Below are 27721 nucleotides of genomic sequence, written 5' to 3'. Positions count from 1 at the left end.
AAGGAGGAGTGAAAAACAAGCAGGCCAGGCCCGTTCATCCTCACAGCCACCGAGACGCAGGGGCCACAATCCCTTGTCATATAAGAGGAAATTGAGGCTCAGAGAGGCACTTGCCCAAGACTGCCCAGCTGGGTACTGGCAGAGCTGAATCTGACCCAGGTCCACCTGACCCCAGGATCTGCACTGTCCCAGCACCCAGCCAGGATGAGGTGACCCCGGGGCTGAGCTCTAGTCCGGGACCCTGAGGGGTCCCCCTCCCAGCATCCTCAGAGGTCACAAATGGTGGCCTATGGTTAGCATCTGGCCCACAGACAGGGTTTGGCTCATGCAAATTTAAAAATGAGTTAGCTGCCAACAGGGAAGAACTGGGATGTTTCAATGAAGTATTGAGTTCCTATTTCTCTTGAACAACAGAGCTATCTGGCCACACTGGGCCGCATTCCTGCGGGGTTCAGGGAGCTGGCCCCTCTGGACAGGGCATGTGCTGTCCAGTTTGTCACTGTCCCTGCCCGGCCTGACGCACTCGCCCACACGAGCTGCAGGCGTTCGAGCTGGCAGTGGCTCCGGGCTCCCGTCACGTGGCTCAGACAAGTCTCCATGGGCTGCAGCGGAGCTGGATGGGGCAGGCTCTGCTTCAGCCCCGTGCCCGGGCCCCAGGCTGTCCTGTCCCAGGGTCATCACCACGACCAGTGGCTGCTGCCTTTCACCCACAGACGGTCTCCCCTGGTCTCGCCAGAGCCTGAGAGGGAGGTTCTGCGATGGCGCCGTTTAATGGAGGAGAAAGCAGGCTCAGTGAGGACCGGGTAGGCTAGGCCCAGGGCCGCACAGCTGGTAAAAGTCAGAGCTGGGCCTCAAATGGGCTCTTCTGAGCCCGTGACAGGACCTTCCCCTCGATGCCTTCGCCTCCCTCCTGTCCTGCCTCTGGGCTTTCGGCTGTCCTGCCTGTGCCTGCTGGGGGCAGGGCGGGGGGGGGGGCAGTATTCCAGAATGCTCTGACAGCTGAGCAGAGCCCTCCCGTTCCTGTAAGCGGCCCCTGCGTGTCCCATCCTGCCCGAAGGACTGGCTGGCTAGCCTCACGGACGGAGCCTGCTCAAGTCACACAGATGCACCCTTCCCGCGGAAGCTGTCCGCCCAGCCTGGCTCCTGCCCAGCGCTACCAGCCTGGGGACCACAGCAGCTGGTGGCTGTGGGAGGCGGAGGCCCTGGGGACCGGGAAGCAGGGCTGGGGGTTCCCGGAGTGGGCAGCCCCTAGCAGCAGGGACAACTGGCGCAATCTTGTTACAGGCGATGCTGACCCTGGGAGCAGGTTCCTGGATCCCCGTGGGTTCTGCCTTTAGCTGGAGGGAAAGCGTTAACATGGAAACCACAGAGGAGGAGCCCTCAGAAGTTCTGCCAAGACGCTGGCTCCTGCATCCGAACTGACACACCCTCAGGGAGGGGAGGAGGGCAAGGTGAGGCGGGTCACGCCCCAGCCCCTCTGGAACTAGGTCTGCCTGGGACCCAGCTCCTGACCTGAGCCTCCAGCCTCGGCCCCTCCACCTTGTGGTGCTGGGCCCCACCCCCGAGGCCCCCCCAGGGGATCCGACTCCCTCCTCCAGCGACGGTGCTGGTCAGCACGGGAGTCATCCTATTTGAACACCACATGCCTGGGTTTGCTCATCACATGGCCACTGGGTGCAGTTGTCCAATTACAGACAAGCTACACATATACTTAGATGAATATTTTTAGTTGAGTACCTGTTATATGCCAGAGACTCAATCGCACAGGTCAAGCCCTTTTACAAACGAGAAAATTTGAGGCTTTCAGGAGTCAAGTGATTGACTGCCAGCCCACCTGCTACCTAAACCTCCACGCACCCCACTGTCCAAACCGGACACCTGGGGGTCACCCTCGACTCCCCACAGCTGCAGCCAACCCATCCCCAATCCCGTCTGCGAATTCTTCCCAAACCCCTCTCCCCTTCGCCCCTGGCAGCCGTCCGTGCCCTCCCAGCCTCTGCTCTTGTCCTCAACACGTTCCCCACACGGCAGCCTGAGGGACTGTCCCAAACACCAGAGCTGACCCTGCGCCACACAGCTCCCTGCAGTGAGACTCACAGCCGACTCCTGGACCCGGTCATCAGGCCCTGTCACCACGTCACACCCTCAGGCAGAGCCAGACCACAGGCGTGTCCCGTGTGGCCGCCACTGGCCTTTCTTTGCTAGTTCTGTTGCATTTGGTTGGTTTTGTTCTCACGTTTTTAAATGAAATGCCATTTCCCTATGAAAAATGGATTTCAAGCTCCTCTGAAAACCGGAAGCCCTGGCACCTGGCGGACATGGAGCTGGCGCTGAGCAGCAGCTGTCCCTACACAGGGGACGTGTGTGCTCGCCCGCGCAGTCCCCTGGCCGTGTGACTCATCTCTGCCACCTGCCTGGCCCCTTAGCGTGGGGGGTTTTGACCCCAGATGATCTGGCCTGACCTCTGAACTCGGCCTGTCACCTCCCGTCACTCACAGCCGTCCAGCCTGGGGCCTGGACCTCACTGGGACCTTTGCACCTGCTGTCTCCACTCAGGTCATTCCTGCCGGGTCTTGTGCTGGGTCCGTCCTTCCTCAGACCCTCCTAAGGGGCCTCCAACCATGTGTCAACCCCCGCTTCGCCGTGGAGCCTACTCTGCAACCTTCTTCCTTGGCTACCACCATCTCCCCACAGGCTCAGCCCCTGGGGACAGACCACGTCAGTCTTCAGGGCCACAGCCCAGCGGCAGCTGAGCCGGGCTCACGGAGACACTCGGGCCATGAGAAACGGACGACTGGTCTGTCGGCCCCCGAGGCGGACAGGAAAGGCCTGGGCCCAAGACCAGCGGTGACCATCCTGTCTCCACGCGAGGACACCTGCAGGGCCTGTTCTGGCGTCACTGGGGGCTCAAGGCTGCTGCCCCTGCCTGGCCGGGTCTGTGACCCACCCCTGGAGACACGAGACCACGTTACAAATAAAGCACTTGCTTAAAGCAGCGCTTTGCCGGCGATGGGAGCCTGGGACGGAACACGGGGAGAGAGAAAACTGGTGAATCCAGGCCTGGGGTTTAGTAGCTGCTCGGGCCGGTGCTGGGTCTGAGCTTCGATGACTGTACTGTGTGTGATATGACCATGGGGGACACTGCGTAAGGGGCATATGGGGACTCTGAATCATCTTTACAAGCTTTCTGCACATTTAAAATCACCCAAGACAAAAAGGTCATTTCAAAATAAATGGAGCGGACCCACGCAGCATGTGCAAAGCACGGAGGAAACACGAACAGCACAGATTACGAGCTATGCAGTAATAATACTGATGTCATCAAGGCCAGCAACAGCAGCTAAGCCTGACTGGTCTCAGTTACTGCGCACGACAATCCTATGCAGAGGGTGACTGCCACTCCCATTTTACAGATGCGGAGACGAAGGCTCAGGAACTCACTCGAAGCGTGACATCTGCAAGTGATGGACAGGGCTTGTGACAGGCCCGTGGCCCGTGCTTGGTCTAACACTCACTGTCACTGCCTGGAAATTCTTCCTAAACTTCGAAAGGCGCCTCACGGTTTCCTTTTTCACGTGGCCCCGCAAGTCTGCAGCCGGTTGTGGTGACAGCCCTGTGTGGCCCAGCATGGGTATGCTCCATGCTGTGCCTGACAGGTCACACGTGGACAGCTCCATGGACAGCCTCCTGGCTGAGAAAACAGTGTGGGGCAAAGGGCGGCAGCAGGGGCAGGGGTGGATTGGGGGGACATCAGCGGATGGATTTGGCTGCAGCAGACACTACCCTCTGGGCACAGAACAGGGAAGGGAAGGCAGCAAACCAGTGGCTGCTCAGGCCAGCGGCCTCCTGTCACTAAGATTCTCCTCCCCAGAGAGGTGCTGGGCCACTGTCACGGGCGCTGGGCCACTGTCACGGTGCTGGGCCACTGTCACGGCGCTGGGCCACTGTCACGGGCGCTGGGCCACTGTCACGGGCGCTGGGCCACTGTCACGGCGCTGGGCCACTGTCACGGTGCTGGGCCACTGTCACGGGCGCTGGGCCACTGTCACGGTGCTGGGCCACTGTCACGGTGCTGGGCCACTGTCACGGGCGCTGGGCCACTGTCACGGGCGCTGGGCCACTATCACGGCGCTGGGCCACTGTCACGGCGCTGGGCCACTGTCACGGCGCTGGGCCACTGTCACGGGCGCTGGGCCACTGTCACGGTGCTGGGCCACTGTCACGGGCGCTGGGCCACTGTCACGGTGCTGGGCCACTGTCACGGTGCTGGGCCACTGTCACGGGCGCTGGGCCACTGTCACGGTGCTGGGCCACTGTCAGGGGCGCTGGGCCACTGTCAGGGGCGCTGGGCCACTGTCACGGTGCTGGGCCACTATCACGGGTGCTGGGCCACTGTCACGGTGCTGGGCCACTGTCACGGGCGCTGGGCCACTGTCACGGCGCTGGGCCACTGTCACGGCGCTGGGCCACTGTCAGGGGCGCTGGGCCACTGTCACGGTGCTGGGCCACTGTCAGGGGCGCTGTACATCGCCACCCGGCGCTGCTCTGGGTGGACTCCTCAGGTTTTGTCAGCGGCCTCGAAGGTGGTTGGCTCCACAGAAGAATGTTGAAAACAGCACCCATGAGCTCTGGGCAGCAGAGTGCACACACAGACGCCATCGACCCTTCTGTCGGGCCCCTAACGTGGGCGGCTGTTCTTCATTAAATAAACAAGCCATAGGGGCAAAAACAGAGGTGTCCACCAGAACCCACAGGAGATAAGGAGCCACGCACAGGCCTGCCCTGTCCCTGCCCAGCCTGGGGGCCTCTTCCCCCGCTGAGCAGCCGCCTCCCAGCGGCTGGAGGCTCCTGCTCCGAGGCAAGGCCCAGGCTGCCACCTGGTCCAGGCGTCCAGGCACCTATCCTTCCCTCACACGGGTGCCCTCAGGGCTCCTGCTGGGCCCGTCCTTCACCACGTGACCTGCACGCTGCCGGGGAGCCTCCACAGCCCCTGTCGCCACACTGGTTCCCTCCCACGGCCTCGTCCTTCACCAGGGCCCAGGACTGTCCCAGAGGCCCTCGCACAAGAGCCTCGCGTGCTGTCCTGTCAGGTTAGGACAGTGGATCAGACAGGCCCTTGAGTGTGAAAAGGAGGATTTCAAGGTCTGGGAAATAAGACTTGAGAGGGAGAGGAAGGAAAAGGGAGAGACGGAGTGAGCAGGGGACAGAGATGAAGCTGTGGAGAGAATCAAAGATGGGGAGAGGGGGGACAGACAACAGAGGGGAGACAGAGACAGAAAATAAAACGGGATAGAAAAGAGAGAGAAAGCGGGGGAGAACCAGATAAGGGGGACTTAGAAAGAGAGGAAACAGAGGGGAACAAGGAGGGGGTGGGGAAGAGAGAGGGGAAGTGGACATTGAGAGCTAAAGAGGAGAAAATGTGGGGGTGAGGAAAGGAGAGGGGAGGGCTGAGTGGCCCTGACAGAAAGTGAGGTGGCCAGGTGGGGAGACAGGAGGGGGGATGGGATGGGTTGCAGGCTGGAGACAAGGAGACTGGGATGGAAGCTGGGGAGTCATTCCATGGGGTCAGGGCCTCTCCAAACCCAAGCCAAGTCACTGTGCCTCGAAAGAACACGAAAAACACCCACCACCACCCTCCACCATATGCCAACCACATCCCTCTGTCAAAGAAATAACATTCTTGCACTGGCCGGGCACTCAGTTGGTTGGAGTGTCGTCCCAATATGCCAAGGTTGCAGGTTTGACCCCTGGTGGGGCACATACAGGAATCAACCAATGAATGCAGAAATGGAACAACAAACAATCTCTTTCTCTCATTCTCTCTCTCTAAGAAAAAAAATATTCTTAAAGGACAAAGGCCATCTGAGAAGCCAGATCAGTCTTTACTGAATGGGCTCCATCTTGCCTTCCCTCTGTGCTCACTCACTCAGGACTCCTGGAAACCTCTGGTCTAAACACCCAGGGCCTTGCCTGCCGCTGGCCTCATAGGGGCCCAGCCCTCTGGGTGCGAAGAGAGGAAAGAGGAGGAGGAAGATTCTGAGCACTGTCTCCAGGTCTTCGGCCCCATGTTCCCCCACAGTGTTACCGGCAGGGACCTCATCCGTCTCTTACACGGCCGTATCCTCATGCCTCGAACAGCACCTGGTGTCCTGGAGATGCTTACTCAATACAGACCAGGGCATTGACCCACCCCTCTGCCTCCCTGGGCCAGCTCATTCAGCCTCAGGCCTCCAGCCCTGAACCCCACCCTGGAATATCCAACTGGGGCTCCACCTGCAAATGCACCCAGATGGATTCTCTCCATTCACACGGCAACTGGAATGAATCTCCAGGGAATTATGCTGCACGAGAAAAACCGTCGCAAAAGGTTGCATGCTGTAGGATTCCATTTATAGAACGTCTTTGGAAGAGCCCAATTTTAGAGATGGAGGGCAGATTAGCAGTTGCTAGGGGCTGGGTGAAAGTGGAGACACAACCTAAATAAAATAAAATTGTATAGAACTGACACAATCGTATAGAAATTAAAACAAAAATGAGCACAAGTAAAAGTGGGGAGATCTGAGTAAGAACAAGGGATTGTATCCATGTCAATATCCTGGCCTGTAATATTGTGCTACAGTTTTGCAAAATGTTACCACTGCGGGCAACTGGACAAAGTGCACAAGGGGTCTCTTTGTATTCTTTCTTTCTTTTTTAAAATTGATTTTCAGAGAGAGGAAGGGAGAGAGAGAGAGAGAGAGAGACAGAAACATCAATGTGGGTGATACAGTGATTGGTTGCCTCCCCCACCCCTCAACTGGGGATCGAACCTGCAATCTTTGGGTGTACGGAACAATGCTCAACCAACTGAGCCACCCGGACAGGGCTGTATTATTTCTTATAGCTGCATGTGAATCTACAATCCTATAAAGATGTAATATGCAAATGGTTGTTACACTGTGAAGCAACCGGATCAGGGATCGGCAGGAGGGTGGGGCAGCGAGCTACAAGCCAGTGGTGGAGAGCTACAGGAGGGGGCTGGACAGCAAGCTATGGGGGGGCGGGGGAGGGCACGGAGGGAGCTACAGGAGAGCGGGGCAGCAGGCGGAGAGCTACTGGAGGATGGCAGCAAGCTACTGGTGCACAGATTCATGCACAGGGCTACTAGTTATTTCAATAAAGAATTTCAAGTAAACACACACACACACACACACACACAGAATAGACCATGTTTCCCCACCTACACCCTGGCCACCCTAATCCAGGCCACCAGCATCTCTCCCTGGACCATGCCAGCAGCTCTAACCTCCTAGCCTCCACACACACCCCTCATCTTCCTTTACATGGGCCAGACGCAGGGCAGATCCCTCTCCAAACTCTCCAGGGCCAAGCCCTTGCACTGGTCCCGTATCTGCTACATTCACTCCCCGCACCTTCCCATCCGGCTCCAGCCTGCCACCCACGCAGGCCTCCCTGCTCCCTCAGCTGCCCCAGAACACCTCACACTTGCCTCCCTCCAGGGCGCCAGCCACCATGAGCTACAGGGTCCAGCTTCCTGTGCCCCTGCCCCCAGACACACCCTCCCTGCCCTTCTTCAGTTTTCCCTCTCCCCCGGGCACATTACATACACTAGATCGGGCTGCCAGAGGGCAGGAACATTTTCTGTCCTGGGCTCTTACATGAAATAGCACGGCTCCTATGGATGAGTGGGTATTTGTTGAACGAATGAGTAAGTGCATGAATGAAAGAAAAGAGGGGCGGTGGATGTACATTTGGCATCAGAGGAGTTAAGCCCAGCCCCGGGGCTGGGCAGGAAGAGAGGTAAAGGGCTGGGGTCACACATGTGGCAGCTCCTGGAGTAGCCAAGGAGAACGCAGAGGAGAATGTGGGGGCAGGGAGAGGCAGTGTGTGCGCACAGAGGGGGATGGGCAGGCTGTCTCCAGGCACAAGATCCAAGGTTTCCAGAAGCAAAAGCCCAAGGCACAAAGAGAAAGAAGCCCAGGACAGCAGCACCCTGCAGGCCTGGCCGTGCTACCCGCCTCACCCCCCCCCCTCCCCACACGTTCGTAAGAGGCTGAGTGCACTTTCTGGGGCCTCCTGGGGGTCCAGGGGCCAAGCCTTGGGGACTTCCCACGTCTGCCTGTCCATAACCCCCCTGACATGTGGCTCATGCCGCTTTGGGGATGAGGGGAGGTGTGGCCATGGGGCTCGAGGAGGCCCTCATGTTGGAACCTGTGACATCCCCTCCGAAGCCCCACAGAGCTGGTATCCCATTCCCAGCCCCTCAGGTGGCCCCCTTTCCAGCTGTGTGACCTTGGCCACCTGAACCTCTCTGTGCCTCGGTTTCCTCATTTGGAAACGGGGCCAGGATGTCATGCCAATATAACTGCTCAGTGAATGCTGGCTAAGTTCATTATCATTATGGCCCCCTGGATTCGTATTCTTTTTAAATGCCACCATTAGCTTGCAGACAGCCCGAGTGTACAATTTCATAACATTGCGTTTTCAGTATTAAGTGCATTCAGTTTCAAAGCATGAACGTTTAAACTAAATCACAATGCTCGCACTGCTTCCATTTCTAATCACCAGGAGCCTCAAAACTTGTAAGTGCCAGGACATCTCTAGCACCAAGAGGCGTGGCTCATCTATCATTCAGGGTGCTTGGCTCACAGTAGGCGCTCAATAAATGCCTGCTGGCCAGACAGTGACAGACTGCTGGGTGCACTGGGCAGCCAACCCCACAAGCAGCTGTGGTCTCCCCTTTCTCTCCCAGCAATGACTATGGCCATCTGAGCCCCTCCTGGCCATCACCCCCTCACCCCCGCCACACACAAACACTCGGGCCATTGCCCAAGGCCTCTGGAGCCAGATCCAGGCCAGTAAAGAGCTGCCAGACATGGGAAAGGATAAGGCAGGCCCAGAGCCACGGGCTGAGATCCCAACCAGGTCACACCGGACACCTCCCAGCAATGTCTAGCACTGCTCAGCCATGGCCAGCCCCGAAACTGCCTTTTGCTGCTCGAACCCCTGCCTCCATTTAAGAGCCAGCAGTCCCCCTCTCCAATTGGGTTCCAGGGTAATTTGGGACTCTCCAAGTAACGGGAACTTTGGCCTTGACTTAAGGCTGGCAATGAGACAAGGTGCGATGCTATCAGCCGAAACAGGCACCTGGATGGATTTACTGCCTAATGAGATGTGGTTTACTTTCCCAGCACAACAGTGACCAGGGACGGAACCAAGTTCAAGAGCTTTCCAGGCTCCATGGCATCACGAGGTCACACTTTCTCCAGACGCCCCAACCCCAGCGCAGGCATCACACAGGAACCTGCACTCCTAAAGGACCCACCTCCGCTCATCACGTCCCCCCAGAACCTGTGACGGCCCGTCGAGCTGCCATCCTCTGCCCGGCCCACCCTCGCCAGGAGCGCTGTGTGACCCAGTGTGAAGCGGGTGCCACCATCGGGCCATGCTGTGCCCTCCCATCCTCTCCTCGCCTATGTCAGCGACTTCCCCCGACCTCTCTTCTCTCCTGTTGTGCACGTGCAGAAGTCAGCCCTTCTCATAATTACCTGCTAATTGCACCTGCCTGTGAGTTACCCTCTGTGAGTTACAAGCAAGGACCCAGTGTCATCACTTCTGCATCCTCTGGTGCCCAGGTCACAGCTCCCACGTGCCAAGTCTCGCTACACCAGGCACATCACTGTGGGACCCCCTCTGGATGCCCTATGTCCACCAAGGACACCAGGGTTCGGAGAAGGGCAGTGGGTGCCCATGGCCTGGACGGGAGTGGCCAGGGTCACAGCGAGTCCAAGCCTGCCTGCTCAGCACTAGTTCTCAAGGCCGATCTCCACTGCTGCGACACCAGCTCCTCCCTCCTCTCCTCCTCTCCCACGCCCAGGCTCGGTACCATGCTCGGCACTGCTTCACCACAGCTCTTTGCCAAGGCAGAGATGGAGGCCTGAGAGCCAACAGGCCCCCTAGATTCCTATGAGCCTCTCAGATTTATCTTCAAAATCAACTGATTTCACATAAAAATCTACATCCTCAACCTCTTTATACGTAAGGGCAAGCTCAGGCCATGCTGAGCCTTTACTCCTGGCTGGAGTTGAGGACACCTGCCTCTTCTGTTGGCCACAGTCCCCACCCAGCCCCTCTGCCTCTCTCAGGGCCCTACCAGATCCTGGTGAGAACTGTAATTCCGAGCCCTGGGGCATGAAGAGTGTGGGGCTCTGGAATCACACATGCCAATGCCTGGCTGGTTAAGTTGAAATGTTCTAATTTCTGTGAGCCTCCGTTTCCTCATCTGTAAAGTGGGGATGATAACAGACGGTACCTATGTAACAGGTGGCATGGACATGAACCAAACTAGGGCAGGTGAAGTGCTAGCTTGTGCCAGCCCAAAGAAGAGCCCAGAAAACTCAGGCCACTAGCATCATCGTAACTTCAAAGTCAAAGATAAGATAGCCCTGTACCTGCTCCTGAGAAACCCTGGGTCTGGGGGAAACAACAGGTGAAAACTCAGCAGCTCACAGGGTAAGGAACAGGGCATTGGGAGGCCCAGAGGAATGTTGCCTGCTATGGCAGGGGATCCAGGGGGCTGCCCAGAGCTGGCAACATTCCTTTGACTGGGCCTTGAACAATGAATAAACACTCCCAGGCAGAGGGCAGGAAGGGTATTCTAGGCAGGGACCAGCATGTGCAGAGCGGGAAGGGCTGGCGGAGCCCCGTCTGAGGACCTGAGGATGCTGCTGACACGTGGTGCCCCAGTGGTGATGGTGTTTGGGAAGGGTGCAATACGAGGGTCCCAGCAATCAGGGAGAAGCTGGCGTGCGCCATGCAGGCGTCCAGATAATAACCCCTCCTGTCAAAAGGAACTTCCTCTCCACACACCCTCAGAGCCTCAACAAGAATGAATGCAATGTTCCTTCCCAGCACGTTCCTACCCAGCCCAACAGACCTGTTCACGTGTGAGTGCTGAGCAACTCACTGGGAGCCAGTTTGGTGGGGGCTGCTGGGGGGGCGGCGGGGGAGGGGGGCTGGGGACCAGAGCCACTCGGCTCTCGCGGTAATATCTGCCATCTGCTCATGTTGCATTTTTACCGAAAGGGATGATGGGGCAGAAGGAGAAGCAGAGGCGGTACAGGGCCTGGAGAAGGCGCCATGGAACCTCATCTGCCTTTGTGTTGGTGCCTCGCTGGCCTCCACCACCAGATAAAGCCCCAGCCAAGCCTGCCTCCTTCCGGGAGTAACCCTCCAGGGGAACTGGGCAGAGGGAGGGGGCGGTGCCCAGCAGGGCTGAGCCTCCCTCCCACCCTCCCTCCCTCGCTTCCTCTCTGCTGGGCGGGGAGGGGAGGGAGCTGGGGGAGCAAGAAGGGGGAGGGGTGGAGACACCAAACCTGGCACTGACGACTCCTGCAGGCCAGCCTGGGCAGGACAGCTCACTCACAGCCTCCATTACCTCCATGAGGCAGCCCCAAGTTGCAGGGAGTGAGGAAGGCGTGGGCATGCCATCCCAGCTCTCCACAGCCGGGAAACAGCCTCTGGGGAGGCCATCAAGGGCCATGGAAGCCATAAGAGCATTCATTGATTCATATTTAATGCACACCTACTATGTGCTCAACCTGGGTAGGAAGCGCAAATGCCCACAGGCAGGAACTGAGAATGGGTGATAGGCCAGATATGCTGCTCAGGGGCCCAGACCTCTGCTTTTTCAAGAGAAGTCAGAAGTACAAATTCTTACGTAAAACTTGTTTTAAATGCTGGCATTGAATTCAAATTAAATGTATAAATACACCAAGCTAGCCAAACAAAATATGTTAATGGGATAGATTTGGCCCAAAAATCTCCAGTTTGCAACCTTGGCCACTGGGGCTATAGTTCCTGCCTTTGGGAAGATCTCAAGAGGGAGAGGAGTGACACATTGAACAAAGTCAAAGCTGGATCAAAGCCTGGATCTGCCACTTATGCTGTGTGACCCTGGGCAAGTGAACAGCCCGCTCTGAGCCTCAGATCTCTTCCTCACCAACAGAAAGAATATCATCTCTGGAGTTGTTATGGGAAGCTAAGACAGGGCACAGAAAGCCTTCACTGACATGCTCAATATAAAACTACAACAGTTGGGGCACTAGTAGATGCTTAATAAAACTGTGGGCTGCTAGTCCTGCTGCTGCTGAAAGCTACAGGCTCCTGCTGGGGCTAGTGCAAAGAAGTGAAGGGCCTAGCTCTCCACTCTCCCTGGTCAAACGCCTTTGAAGGGGTGGGGCCTGCGGGGTACAGACCATCATCCTAAAATCCAGAGCTGGGGAGTGTGCTGGGTGTGACACACATGTGCAACAGATTTGACCTACAGTGTTTAACACTTAGGGGAAAGAAAACAGGCGCACAGCTTTTCCCCCCAAATAGGGAAATCTGGCTATGCCCCCATTTCTGCAAGGCATGTCCACCCTTCTGGGTGAGGCCTGGGCTCTGCAATTCACCACAGTCCCCACCACTCCTGACTGTCACACCTGGCAGACAACTCATTTTCGTTATCAGATTGCCCTGCTGGTATTTGTGGGGGGAACAGGTGGGCTAGGCAGGCCCAAGTCCAGGCCAGGCCACAATGCCCGGTCAGACTGGCTCTGTGTGGGTGTCAGGACCTGGCCGCAAGTGATTTTGCTATTAGCCAGACAGCCTCCTTGGAAAACACCACACTCTTATCCATTGGAAAATTAATCAAAATGACACCTCGAGAACAGGATGTTTTGGCTCGGCAGAAAACAAACAGTGGTTTACAACAAATTATCGAGGCTATTCTGTGTCCCAGGGCACATGCGCCCAGGAGAGGCCCAAGCACGCAGTTAGCAGTACACTCATGGTGGCCAGCAGGCCAGCCCGGGCCTGGGCCCAGGGGACACAGCGACACCTGACATGATCTCCCCAGCCCTTTTGAGGCCTGTGGTCCACATGACTACAGCTCCATCTCACATGGTCACTTCTGCAAACGACCTCCAGATGGAATGACAGCCAGAGTCTCAGGGACCCAGCCACTCGGCCAGGAGACCTGGGCCCCTCACCTGGAGGCTCTTTTCTCTCTTCCGATTGGACAGGAAGAGGCCCTGTGATGTGAGGATGGCAGTGGGCTCAGGGCAAAGGATGTTTCCTGACGACTGAGCCCTGAAACCCGGGGCCCCAGCGCCCCTGTTCAAGTCTCCACAAGACATCCCCACCCTGAATGTCAGCCTTTGCTCAGGGCAGAGAACCAGGCCGGGAAATTTTCACGTGAAGCAAATATGACCAAGTCACCCCCTCCTATGAACTCTTCCATGGCTCCCCATTGCCCTTAGAATAGTCTTAAATTCCTGTGTGTGGCCCGAGGCCCTGACCTCGTCTCCCTGCACTCTCCCCTGCTCACGCGGCCAACCCACCCTGGCTTCCTGCCTCTCCTAAAGCGCCTGCTGGCCCCACCTCACAGCCTCTGCGCTGCGGTTCCCTCTGCTGGGAGCACCCTTTCTTCTGACCTCAGGCCATCTCTTACTCTTTATCCAGGGCTCAGCTGGCATGGCCCTTCCGCCAAGGCCATCCCTGACCCCCCTCAGAGCAAGCCAGGGCCCTTTAGAAATGACTAGCTACTGAATTTGCTCAGCATTTGGTCACTGTCTGTATTCACCCACTAGACGCAGCTTCAAGGGCGGAGCTCTCCCAGGCAGTCTGGGACACAGTTGAGAACGTGGGTTCATATGCTCATGCCCAGCTGTGTGACCTGGGGTAACCTCTCTGGTCTTAGTTTGCTCACCTGTAAAATGGGGAGATAAACAGCCCCTGCCCTGTGGGTGTTGAGTTGAGAACGGTGCCTGGCCTGCAGGGCTGACTGTGTCACCACAACCAGGACCCCTGCTCACGGCAGTCTGTCCTGCACAAGCAGAGCTGGCCTTCCAGACCCGCCAATGCTCAGAACCCTCCTTCGGAGACTTTTGGAGTCTTTCTCTTCCTTTTTATTCCTGGGGCTCTTGTGGAGGCCCCGTCACTTTGCATCAAATCCAAACCCTTTTTCCAGCGAGCGTACAATCATGCTCACATCGGCTAACTGACAGTTAAGCTACCTGAGGGTTACAGTGGCCCCGCCTCCTGCCCATGGCCACACAGCTAAAACATGCCACCGTGAAGGAGAGGTACGATTCTTAGTTAAAATCTTGGAACAATATAAGGATCAATGCAAAAGCCTAATAAAAACTTTTCCTTTCCGTAGTGTAGCATGAAAATATGGACCTTTGTACCATGAAAACATATCATGGAAACACATACAGTGCAGCATGGAAACACATACAGGGCAGCATGGAAACACATACAGGGTAGCATGGAAACACATACAGTACAACATGGAAACACATACAGTGTAGATGGAAACACATACAGTGCAGCATGGAAACATACATTGTACATGGAAACATACACTGTAGCATGGAAACACATGCATTGTGCATGGAAACACACATTTCTGACCTGGACGCCGAGCCCAGGGCACCAGGCAGGTCTGTGGACTGATGGCACACCTCTCAGGCAGCTCAACTAGAGGTACAAGGCCTGGGCTTGGGGGGAGCTCAGTAGGGGGTGGTATACCCACATTCCCAGGCCTCACCTCCATGGCATCCTGGGGCCAGCCCAGGCTACAGCCAGCACTGTCCCACAGGTCCCTGGTGCTGGGGCTGCATGTGGGGGGACTGCTGCCTGCACCCTCTCTGCAGAGTGAGGGAGGAGAGAGAGGGAGGAAGGAGGGAGAAGAGGAGGTGGGGCTAGACAGAAAAAGCAAGGACTGCCCTAACCGGTTTGGCTTAGTGGATAGAGCGTTGGCCTGCAGACTGAAAGGTCCCAGGTTCGATTCCGGTCAAGGGCATATACCTTGGTTGCGGGCACATCCCCAGTAGGAGGTGTGCAGGAGGCAGCTGCTTGATGTTTCTAACTATCCCTCTCCCTTCCTCTCTGTAAAAAATAATAAAATATATTTTTAAAAAAAGAAAAAGCAAGGACCAGCTTTCTCCCCATCTCCCCGAAAAGGCCTCTCCTTACTGGGCCCCACGAGGGGGTCCCCACTCCTCCCCCGACTCCGTGAAGGCCATGGGGACAGCGATGGGTGGCTCACCCCACGGGGACAGGACCCCTCGCCAGCATCCCATGGCCCCAGGCTAGTCCCAAGAGCCCTGTCCCACCACAGCCTCCACTCTATGGGACCCTCAGAGGGTGGGGGTGGGGCAGGAGATGGAGTGGGCTGTAAGGAGCAGCTCTCTCTCTCCTTCAGGGGGAGGGGCTGGTGTGGCCTCTCTGGTCGAGGAAGGGCAGTGTCCACCCCGCGCAGGCACTGAGAGGAGAGGACTGGGACAGCGTGAAATCCTGGCTTAGGGGAAACCCAGATGGAAGAAATGGAGAATCATCTGGGCAGTCTTCCAGGACCCCAACCGCAGACAGCTGTTGTGGTGGTCGGAGCAGAAAGACTGGCAGAGCCAAGCAGTGCAGAGCACCGGCGTGGGTCCAGGCCTCACAGGTTCGAATCCCAGCTCCACCACTCCGGGTGAGCTAGCAATTTCCCCATCTATGAAACAGAGACAATGACCAGAGCTACCTCACAGGGTAAGGCCCTCAGCTCACACCCTGGAGGCAGGTGCAGCCCTAGACACCTCAGGCCTGTGTGTGTGTGTGTGTGTGTGTGTGTGTGTGTGTGTGTGTTGTGTGTGTGTGTGTGTGTGTGTGTGTGTGTGTGTGTGCGCGAGCGCGCGCGCTCACCTGCACTGCCTGCTTTAGACAAAGCCCTCCTGGGGCCAAGACCAACATGGTGGGGGTGCAGAATGACTCACCACACCTGGGCTGCCACAAGTTTCCTGGAACAAGTCACCGCAGGTAGGCCTGGGGGCCCCGAGTCTGGCAGAGATGAGAAGGTGCAGGTCCCGGCACGCCCAGCCACACCCCGGTGGGATCCTGCTGCAGGAGTGGGCGGGGAACCCCCAGTTTCGGGGCCTCACAGGCCTGAGTTCCAACCCCAGCACTGACCTCAAACACGTGTCTCTCCCTCTTCAGGCCTTGGTCTCTGCCTCTAAACGGGGACACTAGTGCCAACCACAGGGGGACAATTGTGCGGATTACAGAGAAGACTGCAAAGTGTAGGGGGGCAAGGGCCCAGCAGGCCATGGCAGCCAAGTCCTCCGATGTTCCTCACCCGAGGTGCTTCTGGAGCCATCGCTGGGCAGAGCACGGTGTGACTAGGGTGCTGCTAGTCACCTAGGAAGAGCTACCATAACTCCACGAACAGGAGGACGAAGCAGCAGCTTCTGATTTCATTGTCATTGGAAGGCAAAACGATTGCATTTGTCTGGAGATGGGGAAATCCCAAAGGGCTTCCTGGAAGAGGTGGCATTAGCTTGGGCTTTGAAGGATTAATAGTAGTTTCTAAACCATAAGATCTGTCTAGCTGTTACTGGCCTTGGACAAGTCATTCATCTGGAGGCAGGCACTGTGTGACCGACATCTCAGCTTTCTTGGGTGAACAGCACATGCTTCGGGCAAGTGTAAGAAAAGGTGGGGCAGTGGGATCCGCGCAGGGACTAGCGAGTGAATGCCTAGTCAGGCATCCTGAGATATGCTGCTTAGGTAACACTGCCGGGCCAAACGAAATGAGGGGCCAAATTCGGTCCATGGACTACAAGACAACACCCAAAACTTTCCAAACTTCTGTTTCCTCATCTATGAAATGGGGGTAATGTTAATACCGAATGCGCACAACGATCAGAGATAACACAACCTGGAGACGTGGGGGCAAGCAGGAGGCACAGAGGAATGGAGGAACAGAGCGGGGACCCACAGACAGACCTCAAAGAACAGCGAGAGACCCCACCGGGGGCAGGACAGGGCGGCTGGCTGGGTAGACACCGTTCCTGAGAAGGGCAAGACCCAGAGACATCTCAGCCAGGGCTCCAATCCAGCCTTGTCACACCAGGCTGTGGGCCTCGGGCAATTCCCTTCACTTCCCTGAGCCTCAGTCTCCCCGTCTATAAAATGGGGGTGATGATAAAAGTATCTTCTTCCAAAGACTGGTGTGAGAATTAGATGCCATATAAAACAGCAGGTAAAACACTTAGAACAGCCTGGATGGTGTGGCTCAGTGGCTGAGCGTCGACCCATGAACCAGGAGGTCAAGGGATTGATTCCCGGTCAGGGCACATGCCTGGGTTGTAGCCTCGGTCCCCAATGGGGGACATGCAGGGGGCAGCAGATCAATTATTCTCTCTCACCATTGATGTTTTTTTCTCTCTCTCTCCCTCTCCTTTCCTCTCTGAAATTAAACAAAAAAAAAAAATTTTTTTTAAAAAAACACTTAGAACAGACCTAACATAAGCCATTATTATGAGCAAATCCAGCCCAGGGCAGGGTTTCCCACACTCGCATTACTGACATTTAGAGCTAGACAATTCCCTGTTGTGGGGGCTTTATAGGGTGTTTAATAGCAACCCTGGTTTCTAGCCATTAGATGCCAATAGAACCCTCATCTCCAGCTGACAACCCAAATGTCTTCGGACTTGCCCAGTGTCCCCTGGACTGGGGAGTCAGCACGTGACAAGCTGAAAAGACAGAGGGATTTTAAACAGCCAAGGTCTCAATGGCAGGAAGAGTTTGACGTCCGTTTTCCCATCAGTAAAAGGGACACATGATCCTTACCGGCCATTGGGAGGATCCCAAGAAGCAGAGACGGGAAGGAGAGGCCTTTAGAAGTCGCAAAGGCCACAATCAGGCTGGACACCTCCCTGGCCCCAGCCCCTGGGGTCTGCTGGAGGCCAGCTCGTGCCTTGGAAGGAGGACCCCACCTGGATTCAGGGTCTATGAGCATGTCCTCAGGCTGTTAGGACAGGACAGGGGGGCAGGGTCTGTTTCTGCTCGCGATGTAATCCCAGATGGACCACCATGCTCAGCAAACAGCAGGCGCTCAATAAACGGTGGATGAATAAGCAAGCGGTCACATGAAGCTCAAAACTCAGAGCAAGAAGAGGGACCTGCGGGAGGGACCGAGACACCCAGCCACCTGGGCCAGCCCTTCCCGGGCCAGCCAGACACCGTTTCCTGTCTGCAGAAATGAGACATGCCCTTTGACCTCCCGTTTCCTGAGCCCCCTCCCACTCTAGGGTCTTGGAGGGGGAGGGGGAAGGGAGATACTCACGTTCCTGAAGGCGGGGAGCCCTCTGGAGCCGAGCCACCCCCACCTCCGCAGGGCCTGTGAGAAGGCTCCGTGGCGCCGCTCGGCCCGGAGCACATGGTCTTCCAGGAAGGAGATGTGGCGTCCCACCATCTTGACGAAGGCCTGGCGGGGAGGAGAGAGCGGGGATGCCACATCTGCCCCCGGCTGGGGCAGTCCTGGCTGCATCCCCCGGCCAGCGGCCAGCGGAGGCCCGACCCCGTCACTGCCACAGCGGGCTCCTGGAGAGGTGAGGCCTTAGCTGGGAGGTCATCTCCCGGGGCCCTGACAATAGCAGCAGCAGCTCCCATCCCTAACCAGGCCTGCCCGGGCCCCCGCCTGTCCTCCCATGTTCTCCCCATCGGGACCCTATTTTTAGCCTGTTTTACAGAGAAGGGAAACCAGGGCTCAGAGCGGCTGGGTCACCTGCCCGAAGTCACACCGCTCTCTCCAGGCAGGCCTCACTCTCCACAGGGCCTGTGCACCAGCTCTCTCATGCCACAGCGCCCTCTCTCTGTTCCTGATGGGGGGACTGCTGCTCATCTTTCTGGCCCTGGATCAGCCTTCCTGACCACCAGCTCTAACACAGCCCCCGAGTCACTGTGGAGCCCCTGTCTCCGGAGCCCCCCTCGCCCTCTGAACCGTTTTCTTGTCTGAAAGAGCACGTGCTGGGTCAGTGCTGTCCACAGGCCAAGACCAGAGCCTGGTCAGCTAGAGGGGCTCAGCTGGACGGTAAGGGCATGAATGAGGCATGCGTGAATGAGTGCGCACCTGCGTGAGTGAACGAACCCATGCATCCTCAGCAAAAAGACACTGGATGAGCCCAAGATGTGCTGCTCCCTGGGGTTCTGGCAGGGGCAGAGCTGAAAGGCCGAATAAGCCACATCGGGGTGTGTGTGTGTGTGTATGTGTGTATGTGTGTGTGTGTGTGTGTGTGTGTGTGTGAGACAAGGGGCCATGGGCAGGACCAGGGCTCTGGCCCTCAAGCTTGGAGGCCTCCCTGGGCCAGCACATCTGGTTGTGAAATAGAAGAAAGTCCTGTGGTCCTTCCAGCCGATTCCAATTTCACGCTCCCTGCGCTAATACCAGTCTGGTGGGGAGTGAGGCCACGCTGAGGAATGCGCGCTCACGAGGTCTGACCCGCCTCCCAAATGCCTGCCAGCGAGGGCAGCCCAGCCCAGCAGGGCCAGGGAGAGGCCAAACTGGGGCCACCCCAGCCTGCAGCCAACTGGGGCAGACACCCATGCATCCACACAGAGAGGGTTGGGGGACAGAAAGAGGGTGGCAGCCAATCGTAGCCACCCTGGTGGCTGGGTTATGGAGTATGGGCTACTTCTATATATTTCTCTACACAATTAAAATGCATTACTTTTATTATCAGGAGGGAGGGGAGGAAAAAGAAGGATGGAGGGAAGGAAGGAAGGAAGGAAGGAAGGAAGGAAGGAAGGAAGGAAGGGGAGAGAAAGCCTTATTGTTTTAAAACATATTTGAGTTTAATGCATTTGAACACTTCTGGCAAAGGCCCCAGCTTCAGAGCAGGTCCCTGCCCAGAAAGTGCCAACATTCAGCACTGAGGAGCAGTCAGGAGCACAGACTTTTGCAATACCAGCTCCACCACTTCCTAGCTGTGTGACCTTAGGCAAACCACTTCACCTCTCTGTCCCTCAGCTGCTTCCTCTATAAAATGGGACGAACAACAGGACCTTCCTCCTGGGGCTGCTGTGAGGTTAAAGCAAGTTCTTACGCGTAAAGCACTGAGTCCCTGGCTCATAGAAAGTGCTCAGTAAATGTTAGTTTTACTATTAAAACTGAGAAAGGGCCCAGTTCCCACGCTCCATCCACCCCGTGGGTCACACGGATCTGAGAGCAGGGTGGTCTTGGGCTCCCTGGAAGCCCCAGGGCTCATGGCCATGGCCATGGCAGGCTGGCTGAGTGGCAAGCATCCTTCCCCTCTCCCAGCCTGCGGGCAGTGACCACCTGACAGCTTGTCCTGAGCCCCTGAATGTGCCAGGTGCTGGCCCAATGAGGACTCTGTGAGGGACAAATAGCACATCCCCAACTTGCAGGGGACGAAAGAGGAAAGAGAGTTATCCAAAAGGCAGAGCTGAGTCAGGCTGTGGAATCCATCTACCCCGGTACAATGTCAGGTTCTCACAGGGGCCTAAGTTGTGTTGTTCTGATGTCACACACCACATCATGGGAAGTACATATTCTCCCATTGGCCTCGAAATCCATGACCCTTTCTGACTAGCTTAGTTTTCTCTCCTTTTGACAGAGACCCATTTACAGAGAAATATCTCTCTCCTCTAAGGAAAGCAACAGCCCAGGAAGGCAGGGGGTGATACAAGGCAAATGCCATCAGCCCCAATGGTGGGGAGGCTCTAGGGGAGAGTGGGGACTGTGGCAAGCCTGGAGAATCATATCCACTGAAGGGGACAGTTGCTTTTCAGCACCAGCTGTTGGAAATAACAGCAAAGGGGGCCTTGAGGTTGGCCGGCTCAGCACGGTCCTGAATCCCATTGGCCTCTGAGTTTTCAACCGCTATCTAAACTTATAACAAATGCTGGTGTGAGTGCAAAATGCTGTGGTCACGTTGGAAAATAGTTAGGCAGTTCCTAAAATGAGTTACTGTATGATCCAGCAATTCTACTCCTAGGTATTTACCCAGGAGAAATGAAAACATCCACATAAAATTTAGACAGCATCCTATATAATAAAAGGGTAATATGCAAATTGACTGAACAGCAGAATGACCGATCGCTATGATGCACACTGACCACCAGGGGGCAGACGCTCAATCCAGGAGCTGCCCCCTGGTGGTCAGTGCGCTCTCACGTGGGGTGGGGTGGGGGCGCCGCTCAGCCACAAGCCGGGCTGGCAGCTGGCAAGCACAGCGGCAGTGGCGGGAGCCTCTCCCGCCTCCGTGGCAGCACTAAGGATGTCCAACTGTGGCTTAGGCTCGCTCCCCACAAGCAGAGTGTGCACCAGGCCTCTAGTTATTCATAATTGCTCAAAGGTGGAAACAAACCAAGTACCCATCAATTGATGAAAGATAAGCAAACTGTGGTATATCCATATGATGGAATATTATTCAGATGAAGTTCTGACACATACTACAACATGAATGAACCTTGAAAACATGCTATATGAAAGGAGCCAGACACTCTAGGCCACATGTTGGTTGTATGATTCCATTACTATGAAACGTCAGAACAGGCCAATCCATAGATTCAAGAAGTAGATGAGCAGCTGCCAAGGGCTGGGGCTGGGGAATGACTGCTAACGGATATGGAGTTTCCTTTAGGGACGATAAAATGTTCTGGAATTATCAGGCGTCCTCAAACTACAGCCCGCGGGCCACATGCGGCCCGCCAAGGACATTTATCCGACCCGCCCGGTGCCGCTGCCTGTCCTGCTTAGCAGCCGACTCGTCCCGGGCCCGCAGTGCACATAGGAATTTGTTCATAGTTTTTTTTTTAAACTATAGTCCGGCCCTCCAACGGTCTGAGGGACAGTGAACTGGCCCCCTGTTTAAAAAGTTTGAGGACCCCTGAATTAGATAGTGGTGATACTTGTACAACCTTGTAAATATACTAAGAACCCCTGAATGGAACACTTTAAAAAATTATTTTGGGCTTTGTCAGAGAGAAAACAAAGTATAGTAACTATAATCCCTCTGACAAATCCTGGCATCCTCAACACAGGGTCCGAAAGCCATGTCTGGGCTCTCCCTGGCCAGCGGGCCCACCGCCCCAGCCTCACCCTTGATCGTGAGCTCTACACCTACCCACAACTGCCCGAGAGGCCTTTCTCCTTCCAGCCTCCGGTGCTCCCTTCCCAGGCTCACTCCTCCACCTTTCAGGCCTCAGCGTGGAGGTCACAGCCCTGGGCAGCTGTCTGCTCTAGGTCTGGCAGGCACCCCCCAGCCACCTCCTCACCCAGCACCCCACAGCCACTAGCAGGGGACCGGGAGCCTCGCCCCAGCCACGTTCCCAGCACCCACCTCAGTGTAGCCCACAGTCAGCATTCTACAAATCTTTGTCGAGTAAAGATCGATACGCTTTGGGTTCAAGAACCTCACTACTGTTGCCCATTTCACAGGGAAATGGAGGCGCAGAATTTGCTGGGGTCCACACTGGGAAGAGGTAGCTTCGGGACTGAACTCGGGCAGCAGGACGCTCGAGCAGAGGTTCCCACCAGGAGCCATTCGCAACGTCTGGAGACATTTTGGCTGTCATAATGAAGTTGGGGGGCAGGGGCATCTTGGAGGTGGAGGCCGAGGATGCTGTTGAGCCCTATGATGCCCACAGGATGGCCCTGCCGCACAGGATTTCAGGCCCAGAGTACTGATAGCACCGAGGCTGTGCTGTCTAGAGCTTGCACTCCTAACCACTAGGCCATGCTGTCTTTTCAGTGGCTTCCTGTTCCTCAGGATAAAGGCCAAATCCTGACCTTGGATTGCAAGGACCAGACAACGGGGCTCCTGCTTCCCATTTCCCAGCCCTGCTCTGGTCCTGGCCAGTGACCTGGACAGCCTGACCCTCTGGTGCCCATCTCCTTCCTGCCTCAGAGCTTCTATCTCGGCTGTGCCCCTGCCCACACCTCCCCCGACACTGCTCCCTCCACTCACCCTCCAGGGGCCGATGGGTTCCTCCCCTCGTCGCCTGCCCTCCCAGCACTTGCCTCACTCTAAGTCACCTGGGCTGATGGTGGCCAGGAGAATAATCACCCCAAAGATGTCCACGTTCTCATCCCTGGAACTGGGGCATCTGTTTCCTTACTCGGCGAAAGGACCTTTGCAGATGTGACTAAGGATCTTGAAAGGCGGCAATGGCTCAGGCTTATCCAGGAGGCCCCATGTAATCACAGGGTCCTCAGGAGAGGGGCGAGGAGGGTCCGAGTAGGAGAGAGACTGGGAGATGCTAGGCTGTGGGCTCTGAACACGGAGGAAGGAGTCATGAGCTGAGAAATGCAAGCGGCTTCTAGAAGTTGGAAAAGGCAAAGGGGTGGTTCTCCCCCAGAGCCTCCCAAAGAAACCCGCTGATACCTCAACTTCAGCCTGTGAACACATTTTGGACTTCTGCCCTCAGGAGCGATAAGATAATAAATCCATGCTTTAAGCCACTAATGTGAGGTAATTTGTGACGGTGGCAATAGGAAACTGCTAAGGTAATACTTTGTCGTCAAGTCTCTCCTGCTAGAATATGGCTGTGGACTGTATCTATCTTTCTCACTACGGGTGGCGCATAGTAGGCCCGCAATAGATGTTAGTGAACCGAATGCTAAGGAAAGCATCGGGCTGGAGAGCTGGGCCGACCCACGCAAGGCAAGAACCAGGGCTGCAAATCTTCATGTTTCTTTTTCCTCTTCCCAACGTGTGGAATAAAATTCAAATGAATCAGCTATTCCAAGGGCAACGTTTTAATTATATTCCTGCCTCATTCTCTGCTGACAAGAATGTTAATTCTCTGCTAACTCAGAGCTGCCTGCCAGGCTCCCTTCCTCTGCAGCTCCAAGGAGCCACATCCCTCTGTCCAGGTGACCACTATTACACTGCAAGCTCCTCCCAGCCTCCCAGTCCTTCTCTGTGCAAGGAGCCAAGATCCCGTGCTGAGGCTGCAGTTCAGTTAAGAGCTTGGGCCCCAGTGGACAGAAGTTGAGTCCAGCTTCGTGGAATTAGCTGTGTGACCCTGGGTAAGTGACTGACATCTCGGAGCTTAGGCTCCTCCTCTGGGAGGTGGGACAGGAGGGCACCAACTCTGCAGCGCAGCAAGGAGGAAAATGAGATGCCGTGCAGCTCAGCCCACACAGTCACAGATGGGGGAGAGAAGGCAGCAGTGAGGCAATAGGGCATGGTGGGGACTGCGGTGAATTAGCGAGCACATGCCTTAGCTGAAGGGCAGCTGCCACCAATCAGCTCTACAATTCAGCCCAGGGCTTGGAAATGTCCCATTTCTCAAATTTGGGTCCCATGTGAGTTTCAGTAAAAATTAATTGAATTGTATACTTAGATGGGTGCATTTCATATATTTACACCTTGAACAATAAATAAAGTATTTAAAGAAATGTGGGCCCAGGGTTATCAAAGCTTCTGAATTTCCAAAAGCAGCTTAACATTCAGATTTTATATAAAGTACCCAATTTTTAAAATAGGATACTTTATATAAATTCATATTTGTCATATTTTTTAAATGTCATGTGAGTGGAGGCCCAACCCTCTGCACTAGGTCCGATGCCTGACAGCCTCAAGGTCAGATCAGTATCTTGGAAGACAAGACGAAAGAGCCAGAACAAGTCCACGGATCTCACAAAGAAAACTCATTTTTCTGGACACACCTCCAGCTGGTCCACTCTGGTGTAGATGCCATGCATTTCCATCACCTTGGCCTTAAGGAGAGGGATGTTTTCTTCCAAGATCTGCGAAGTGTCGTTCCTGATCTGCAAGGATCAAAACAGCTCATGAGGCCCTCTGTCCCATCACCACAGCCTCCCGCCTGCCTCTGGGATCAGCCAAGGACAGCAGAGACCTCACTGATGGCCAAGACACTGAGTGGCATCCTGCCTTGGGGCAGGCCCAGGATCAACCCAGAGTCCCAGTCGGGGACCCACACCACTGCTTCTCGGGACCCAGGCCCGCCCAGGTGTTATGTACTGAACTGAAAATTAATTGTCGTCCCCCCCAAATAACCAACAACACCAATCCCAAACAAAGTATCTTCCTTTTCTTTTTAATTTAATCAATTTATTGAACGATTGATTTGACAGAGAGAGAAACATCGGTTTGTTGTTCCACTTATTTATTCATTCATTGGTTGCTTCTTGTGTGTGCCCTGATCGGAGACTGAACCTACAAAATTGAGCTCTAACCATCGGATTACCTGGCCAGGTCTTCCTTTTCTAAAGAACTAAAGGAGCTAAGGGAAAGAATCCAAATCCCTTAACTGAATTTGAGGTGAGGCACACTTTCACTGCCCTGGAATTAATAATACTAATGAGTTAATCATTAACATCAACCATGTTAACGAAAAACACAACTTATCAGGGAGCTTCCCACATGCAGACACTGGGCATTTCCCATGCATCTCAATAATGTTCAATTTCTTTGGCTTGGAAGGACCCCAAAAGTGACTAAATTTTATGAAGCCACCACCTTCCCTGCATCCCTGAAACGTAAGCCTCCGTTTTCCTTCGGAACCGAACGCATCAAGCCCAGCCCTCGGTGTGAGAGGGAATCCATTTCCATGGTATCATGTCCTTGCCGTGCAGAGGGGCAGTACCACACCGCTCTCAGGTGCCAGGGAGCGTCCGAATTCCCCGCGGGAAGCCAGCCAGTGCTGGTTCCCGGCCCCTCCGAGTCTGGACTGGTTTGTCTGGGGTTGGCTGGCAATCTGCTTTCAGCCAGACTCCAAGGCTAAGCTGGAGTGGGGGCCCAGGGACAGTCAGAGAAACACCGGCGGGCACACAGGAGCCGGACTTGGGACTCAGAGTGGAGTCTGAATCTAGCTCTCTCCACCAGGAGCTGTGTGACCCTGGGCAAGCCACTGCCCTCTCAGCCCTCCTTTGCTTAACGGGGAAGCGACTACGCTGGCTTAGCAGAGTGTTTGCATGGCAGTGCAGGCAGCTGTCTAAAGTCTTCAGTGACCCCGCCTCCTGCTATTCATGCCCTGGGTGATCCCCTCCCCTGGTCGTGGGCTGGGCCTAGGGAGGCACTGCTCATGAAGAGGAGTCGGCCAAAAGGAGAGATGTCACTCCGGAGCCTCCTTCACACAAGACTGTCCCTCCTCCTTGCTGGCCGTCTCTCTGTTGTGGCTTGTTCACCCGTGATCTCTCCCCCCTCTTCTTTCTCACTTGCCCTCTCGGTTGCTAGCTCTGAGGAAGCAAGTTGCCATGCTGGAGAGGCCCACGTGGCTAGGAACTGAGGGCCTCCGGCCAACCGCCAGTGAGGAGCTGAGCCCTGCCCAGAACCACTGGCTTTGCCTGGACGCAGTCCTGCCCCACTTGAGCCCGGAGATGACCGTGGCCCTGGCCTAGGCCGTGACTGCAGCCTGAGACTGAGCCGCAGGGCCCCGCTGGGCTGCACCCAGACCCTGACCAGACCCGCTGCCACGTAGGAAAGAATGGCTGCGGTCACTAAGTGTGGCATCATTGTTAGGCAGCAACAGATAAGTAACGCAGGACAAAATTTTAATTTTAAGCCTGTTTTTAAAAACTGTACCTGTGTTTCCTCCTCTTTCTGCCTAACGACATGAGACCTCTGTGGTTCTCCTGGAAGTCTGTTCCCACCACCTCAGGATGCCCGGGTTCCCGGAAGCCATCCCATGGCCCGGCATGTCCAAACCACACTCCTGTCCCGGGCCCGCTGCTCTGGCACAGCCCTGCCATCCCCCTGGGCAGCTAGCGCCAAGCCCACTGTCCGGTGGTAAGTCCCTCCCCAGCTCTGACCCCATGAGGCTGAAGAGCGTCCTGAGAGGGTGGGTCTGGCTCAGGCTGCTGGCCTCAGTTTATCCACCTGTAAAACGGGGAGCTTACGGGTACTTCTCTTAAAAGAATGTTCTGGGCATTAAACGAGATCTTCCATGTCTAAATGTGGCACCTGACTCAGCTCACAAAGTGTTTTCGTTTTTAAATTTGACTTAATTTCCAACTTTAAAATTCAAATGGGGCTCCAGGAGAAACGGCCGGTCCCAGGGCTGGGGCGGGGAAAGTGGATTAGCCTGGAGCAGTGGTCGGCAAACTCATTAGTCAACAGAGCCAAATATCACAGTACAACGATTGAAATTTCTTTTGAGAGCCAAATTTTTTAAACTTAAACTTCTTCTAACGCCACTTCTTCAAAATAGACTCACCCAGGCCGTGGTATTTTGTGGAAGAGCCACACTCAAGGGGCCTAAGAGCCACTTGTGGCTCGCGAGCCGCAGTTTGCCGACCACGGGCCTGGAGCATCTCGCGGGGCCAGGAAGGAGGGGAGTGTTTAGAACTGAGGGATGGCAACGTGTCAAAGGTACACGGAGCCGACCCAGCAGAGCTAAGTCGCTGAAGCTGGAGCAACGTGCACAACAGTCAACAGCGTAAACTGGACTAGAACCCAACGTGTCAAATGGATGCACACGAGTCTGACGGGCGCAAATGATGAGGGAACGTGGGGATGTTGCGGTGGAGAAACCTGACCAGGACTAACCCCAGTGACGTCCTGTGGGTGCCACTTGCCCTGAGATGATGTGATGAGAAGCGCCTCACTCGGCGGTGTTCTCACCAGAAACCCATAACCCCCAACCACAAGAGAAACAGCAGACAAACCCAAACGGAGGGACCACCTACAATAAGCATGTCAAACGCACAGCCCGCGGGCCACATGCAGCCCACAACGAATATTTCTGCGGCCCAGCCAATGTAACTGTATGTAAGAAACGTTTTACTAAAAATTTCGTAACTTAATTTTTATAATATCCTGTTATACATAATTATTCATAACGAACTACAACGTTCGCTAATGTCTGATTACTATAATTGTGTTGCATTCGTTTCCCTTACGCGCAGACGCACCATTTC

The 27721-nt window shown here is 55.5% G+C and overlaps 1 protein-coding gene across 2 annotated transcripts in view; it reads right to left on the bottom strand.

Annotated features, from left to right (window-relative positions):
• BCAS4 (breast carcinoma amplified sequence 4) overlaps positions 1-27721 on the bottom strand; it is a 53825-nt gene that overhangs the window by 6799 nt on the left and 19305 nt on the right. The window contains exons 3-4 of one of the 2 annotated variants that reach the window (XM_080685110.1): positions 24509-24610; positions 18158-18298 (exon numbers count right to left, since the gene is read on the bottom strand). In XM_080685110.1, the coding sequence (XP_080541236.1) occupies positions 18158-18298; positions 24509-24610 (243 nt within the window). The remainder of the gene's footprint in view (positions 1-18157; positions 18299-24508; positions 24611-27721) is intronic. The other variant, XM_080685111.1, reaches the window with a different exon arrangement.

The sequence above is a fragment of the Plecotus auritus genome (genome assembly GCF_963455305.1).
Source record: "Plecotus auritus genome assembly, chromosome: 8".
Classification (NCBI taxonomy): domain Eukaryota; kingdom Metazoa; phylum Chordata; class Mammalia; order Chiroptera; family Vespertilionidae; genus Plecotus; species Plecotus auritus.
This window is presented reverse-complemented; position numbering and strand designations above follow the sequence as displayed.